This window comes from Arachis ipaensis, chromosome B10 (genome assembly GCF_000816755.2).
Source record: "Arachis ipaensis cultivar K30076 chromosome B10, Araip1.1, whole genome shotgun sequence".
Classification (NCBI taxonomy): Eukaryota; Viridiplantae; Streptophyta; class Magnoliopsida; order Fabales; family Fabaceae; genus Arachis; species Arachis ipaensis.
This window is the reverse complement of record NC_029794.2, coordinates 19,566,059-19,572,084: the sequence shown is the minus strand read 5'-3', so window position 1 is coordinate 19,572,084 and position 6,026 is coordinate 19,566,059. Positions and strand designations below refer to the sequence as shown.

General features: G+C 35.3%; 1 protein-coding gene across 1 annotated transcript; it reads left to right on the top strand.

The window, feature by feature from the left end:
• LOC107623438 (PLAT domain-containing protein 3) lies at window positions 599-1,644 on the top strand. The gene is made up of 2 exons (XM_016325692.2): window positions 599-823; window positions 912-1,644. The coding sequence occupies exons 1-2, from the start codon at window positions 710-712 to the stop codon at window positions 1,410-1,412; spliced, it is 615 nt and encodes a 204-aa protein (XP_016181178.1). The 5' UTR covers window positions 599-709; the 3' UTR covers window positions 1,413-1,644.

Sequence of the window (6,026 nt, the reverse complement as noted above, 5' to 3'; positions counted from 1 at the left end):
CTGTCACTTTAAAATGAAGAATATCACTTCTAATTTAATAAATGTTATTATAAATAAATATATTTTATATTGAGAATAATATTTTTCAAATTAATTACATTAAAGGTGCCACATCAAAATTAAGCTGATATGAATTAATGTTTTAATTTTTTTTATTTTACCAATCCAATAAGCTAAGAACTAATTTATTATAAATTTAAACCCTATTTAAAGATGTTCAGTAATATATTACTGCATGCACAAGATGCAATTCAAACCTTCACACTTGTTTAAGTCACTTATCGAATCGAAATTTGTTAATTAATGTTCTAGTATATCTTACAACGGTTCCGCTACGTTACCAACAGCATATCTGCCAACTTCTGCCAACTCTTATTTATAATTGTGTTTTATGGAAGTGTGTTCGTGGATATGTCTAATAAAAATGTCTTTTTTATAGCTGTGTTTAATAGAAGTGTCTTTATAGATATATTTTGTGGATGTGTCTCTTTATATATGTATTTAAAATATATTAATTATTAGACACATCCACAAACACACTTCCATAAAACACAATTATAAATAAAAGTTAGCAGAAGTTGACAAATAGTATGTTGGTAAAGTGTCCTAGTCGTGGTGAAGATAAATTACAAAATCCATTGTGATTTCCTTTTTACCGTACATATTACCATGTGTGCCACATGATGCACGCTCCAGTAGTCCTCTATTTATGAGACCAACTTTTTTCAACTCAAACAACAAAGCTTCAATGGCACTCTCCACAAGGTTCCTCCATCTCCTCTTCCTCCTCTCTCTATGCTTCATCACCACAACCGTCAGATCCGTAAGTCCCACCTCTCAATCTCACCGTCCCTCAAGAAGCTCGACTTTCATCTCATGTTTTTCAATTTTTCTTTTTCTTTTTTGTGCAGGACGATGATTGTGTCTACACGGTTTACATCAGAACCGGTTCAATCATAAAGGGAGGAACCGATTCAATAATCGGTCTCAAGCTATACGACCAGTACGGCTACGGCATATACATAAAAAACTTGGAAGCATGGGGCGGGTTGATGGATCCCGGTTACAACTACTATGAGAGGGGCAATTTGGACATTTTCAGTGGCAGAGGCCCGTGTTTGAACGGGCCTGTTTGCGCTGTTAACTTGACTTCCGATGGGTCTGGAGACCACCACGGCTGGTACTGCAACTACGTCGAGGTAACTACCACTGGGGCCCACATACCCTGTGCCCAGCAACAGTTTACTATTGAGCAGTGGATCGCTACCGATACTTCGCCCTACGAACTATGGGCCGTGAGGAACTACTGTAATAGTGATATCAGTAAGGCCCGTGTCAGGCCCGCCGGCCCAGATGGTGGTGATAAGTTGAGGTCCGGGTTCTCTATTCTGGACTCTGCAGTGCGTGTGTAGGGATGGGGTGTGTGTTTTTAACTTGTGTTGTTGTGGTATGTGGTAATTTTTCAGTGTGTGTTTTTTATTTTATTTTATTTTTTTTAGTAGTGTTGTGACCATGGTTGTGGTGGCGGTGGAAAAATAGAGATGGCCAAATCGGAATTGATCGCCAGGTTCAGTAGTCAAAGAACCTGTATCCATCTTTGTTATTGTTTTGTCTGAATAAAGATTTGGCATAACCAATTACCAATGGGCGGTGATTTTTATATGGAGAGAATATAAGGAACGATTATTATGTAAATAAAGCCTTTGTGTACAAACTGCCAAGAAAAAACGGAAGAAATCATTTATAAAAAATAAGGAAATTTTTATTTATTGATGAAAAACATATCTCCAAAGTCCAAACAATATGAATTTATAAAGTATGTATTCAATATTTCCTTTAGATAAATATACCTAAATTACATTATGAAGATTATTTGACTTAATTATTCATCAATATAATCCACCTATTTGCTTGAATGTAAATGAGCTGCAAAAATTATTTTGGAGGTATCTGTGAAATTAGGGATTACTGCCATCTGCTTTCATTACAGCACCTAACTCCAAGTCTCCAACCGGCCAATGTTTTTTTTTTATTTTTTATTTTTTTTTAGTTTTTTTTTTTTAACAAAGAATTAATTTAATTTGGTGACTACACAAGTACACAAGGCTACAAGCTTCCGGCAACTCCTAGATGCCTTAAAAATTAAAATAAAGGATATTCTTATTTTATTGCATATTTATTTGTTACATAAAAAATATTTTCCGTCACATATAGTAGCGTAGGAATCCTAAGTTCTAATTATAAATATACAAAATTCAACATTTCGTGTAGATGCTAGAATCATCATCTGAGATTATATATTGCTAATCAATCATTTTTTTTTATTATTTTGTATCACTTTTAAGGTTGTTACTTGTTAGATATTGTTTTGTCGATTTTTAGTAAATCGAGAGTAGTTTAATATTTAATAATTTGGAAGCAAAATCTATTTTTTTTTGCGAATACCAGTTTTCTCAAAGTACATCAAAGGTCTTTTGATTGGACCAAAATTTAAGAAAATCTAAAAACAGTAAATAAAGACTTTGAAAATAAATTGATTGAATTTGAAATGGTTTACATTTAATTTAAAGAAAACAGTAAAATGCCTTCAATTCAATCAAAGGACTTTTGAAATGGAAAATAAAATACTGAAACGTAAAGTTGAACAAGAAAATTAAATGTTGCTTGAAAAATAAATTTGAAAGAAAAGTAAAGTTTGTAGAAAATGTAAATGAAAAGTAAAAACAAGTGGAAGGAACTCTACAGCAAATTGACTCAAAGCAGACTCAATAAGTCATTGGAATGTGAGTGTGCATGAGTAATTTCTGAAGCAAAGTTCCAACCATTGTGCATTCGAATCTTCTCCTATTTATAGGGATCTCCAACTAATTAAATTGAAGTGTAACTTCCACGTACATTAGTCCATCAGTAACCGTTCCCGCCTATTTTGCTTGACAAACGTAACAGCCAGAAATAACCTTCAAAATTCGAAATCTTCGATTTAACACATCGGACAGCCCATAAACAGAAACGTGGCAGCCCTGACTCTTGCTCAATATTCCTTGCCATAGATCCTTTCTCTCGACGCAAGTCTTTCTTTGAAGACACGTGCTTACCAACTTTTGAATATACCTTCTTTTCGAAATAAATTATTTTCAACAAACAAATTGTCCCCTAGGATTAATGTGTTTTCTCGATACTACCTTAAAGTGAAAACGCTTAATCCTAACTGCTTTTACTATGCCTCCGTAAGAATTTAATTAATCATCAATGAAATTTATTACCTTTCATTTACTCACATTTATCTTGACATGTTCCCCACTACTCTTAGCTTCTCTCTCCACCACTTCACTTTCTTCAAGAAGTTATCCAATTTCAAATTTCAAACTCTATCATATGAAACGGTAAAGCACTTCTTTCATCACTGAATTGAACTTTTATCATCATTCAACTTTAACCTTCTATTTTCAATCTTCGTCTTCCTCTCTTCTCCGAATTTCCTGTACGACTCTACCTTATGCAATTAACTTTACCATTACCAAACTTTTACCTTCACACACCAATGGCTTCTTCTTCGATTCACAACACTTCCACTGCCTAAGATAAGAATAAAGGTCATATAACTCAGGTTCAAGAACCACCAACCCTGTAAGTACTGAATCAATTCAATGACGAGATTATTGAAGATCCTCAACTTCTGCCTGATGATAAGAGGATTCTTATTCCTTTCATTGTTGACGATGAAACATGCTGCTTTGTTGGCCCCATTCAAACCTTGGAGCGTGCCAATAAAAAACTCGATTTCTTCCCTAATGTCGAGGGGGAAGATTTGCTCATCAAACAAGATCTCCTTATTGCCCCTTTTATTAACCCAAAAAACTCTTCAGGAATATGATGCCAAGGCATCTTAGGTTAGTTTTTCACTTGTTTTATTAGGTTTTATGCACTTTCTTGAGCAATAAGTAAGTATTTGGATGGAAGTTTCATGCACACCTTGATTCATTCAAACATGGATAAATTGATGCATTTTCATGAGATTTATGCTATATTTACTTGTGTGTTAAAGAATGATGCAAACTCTTGTAAATCTAGCAAAGCTTTGATGTATATGTATTGGTTGATGGTAGGTGAAGAGAAGCAAGGAAGAAGTATGGAAAGAAGATGAGGAAAGGCAAGCAAGCAAGCAACCAAGCAACAAAAAGGGCCATGGAAAGAAAAAGAGGAAGCAACGTTGGTGGCCAAAGTTGGCTCACCAACGTTACCTCCAACGTTTTCGATACAGTTTGCTTTCTAGAGTTGGAAAAATTGGCTGCGACGCGTACGCGTAAGCGACGTGCACGTGTGGACTGTGGAATTTTGATACTCCACGCGTACACGTGGGTGACGCGCACGCGTGACAAAGCCAACGTTGGAGGGAACATTGCCAAACTAACGTTGAGTCCAACGTCTGCGACAATTTTTCAAATCTGGAGTTGGGAAAATTTGCAGTGACGCGTACGCGTCGATGACGCGTACACGTGAGTGTGAATTTTAGCAGTTTGACGCATATGAGTGGGGGATGTGTACGCGTGACCAGGCGAACATTGGTGCACCAACGTTGGGTCAAACATTGCTGGCAATGCCTAGAATTCATTTTCTTTAAGAGAACGTTTGACCCAACATTTACTAAAAAATATTGATTACCAATGTTGATACCAACTCTGCCAATTCTGTTATAATTGGGCACCCATGCAAAGTATGAACGTTAGTCCCTCCTCAACATCATTGAGAGCCACTTCAATCTACTTCAACAAGGGCCAAAAGCCCAATCCAAAGACTTGAAGACCAAATAAAGAAAGTGTATAAATAGCATAGAGTTTAAGTTAACTGGGGTTAGACAGATTGGGATCTGGATCTATATTTAGAACTCTGCAATAATTCCTTTTGTACTTTCTTTACTTTTTCTGCACTTTTCTTTCTTTTTAATTTGAATTGAGCTATGAACAACTAAACCCCTCTTCATTGGGTTAGGGAGCTCTGTTGTAATTCAATGGATCAATAATAGTTTTCATTCTTCTTCCTCTGTCTTTTCTCTTGATTTTGCTAGAAAGCTTTCAATCTTTATTCAATTGAACAATTATCTCGACATAGAAGTTGTTCATAATTGGATTTCCTCTGAACCTTGAGAGAGGAATGAGGAAATCATGCTAGAAATGCTTTCTCACATCGGATTAGGTTGGGGGTTGGATGGATATAGTGACATGTAATCCTACCAATACTTTGATCTATGAAAATGTGTGGTATAATCAGTGACCAAACTTCATCTCTTTCCATGAGCAATTAAATCAAGACATTGGACAATTGTTCAAGCTTAGAGAGGCTGGTGAGTCAAGACATTGGGAACCAATCACCTAAGATTGCCAAGAAAGATTAATGAATGCATTGATTAAGGAAGAGACGAAAATGATCTGATCCGGAGAATGCAATATCTCCTAAGCCCAATGAATTCCCCACTTCTGATCTTTCCATTCTCTTTAATTTCTTTCTGTTCACATTTATGCTGAATCATCCCCATTTCCATTTAATTTCTTGTAATTTAAGTTTCTGCAGTTAATTTCCTTGCAATTCTACTTTCTACAATTTAATTTCTGCCGTTTAAATTTAATCATTTACATTTCTTGCTCTTCAAGTTTCCTGCCAATTTAAATTCTGCAATCCTCAATTCAACTCTGTTTAGTTCAACTAGAACTCTCCTTCAATTGAAGTTGATCAACCAATCAATCCATGTGGGATTTGACCTCACTCTATTGTGAGTTTTTACTTGACGACAATTCGGTATACTTGCCGAGAGAAATTTGTTGAGAGACAGATTTCGTGCATCAAGTTTATGGCGCCGTTGCCAGAGATTGATTTTGTATTGACAATGATTAACTTGGAGGATAACTAGATTGAACATTTTCCTTTTCTTTTGTTAATTAAGTTTTAATTTCAACTGTTTACTTTTATCTTCTGCAATTTGAGTTGTTTTTCTTTATTTCTTTACTTTTTAGCACACTAATCCACTAAGT

Bases quoted from the DNA above. Each gene is read 5' to 3' on its own strand.
- LOC107623438 (XM_016325692.2), top strand. From the start codon at position 710: ATGAGACCAACTTTTTTCAACTCAAACAACAAAGCTTCAATGGCACTC. The intron at 824-911 runs GTAAGTCCCACC...TTTTTTGTGCAG, and splicing joins TCACCACAACCGTCAGATCC to GACGATGATTGTGTCTACAC.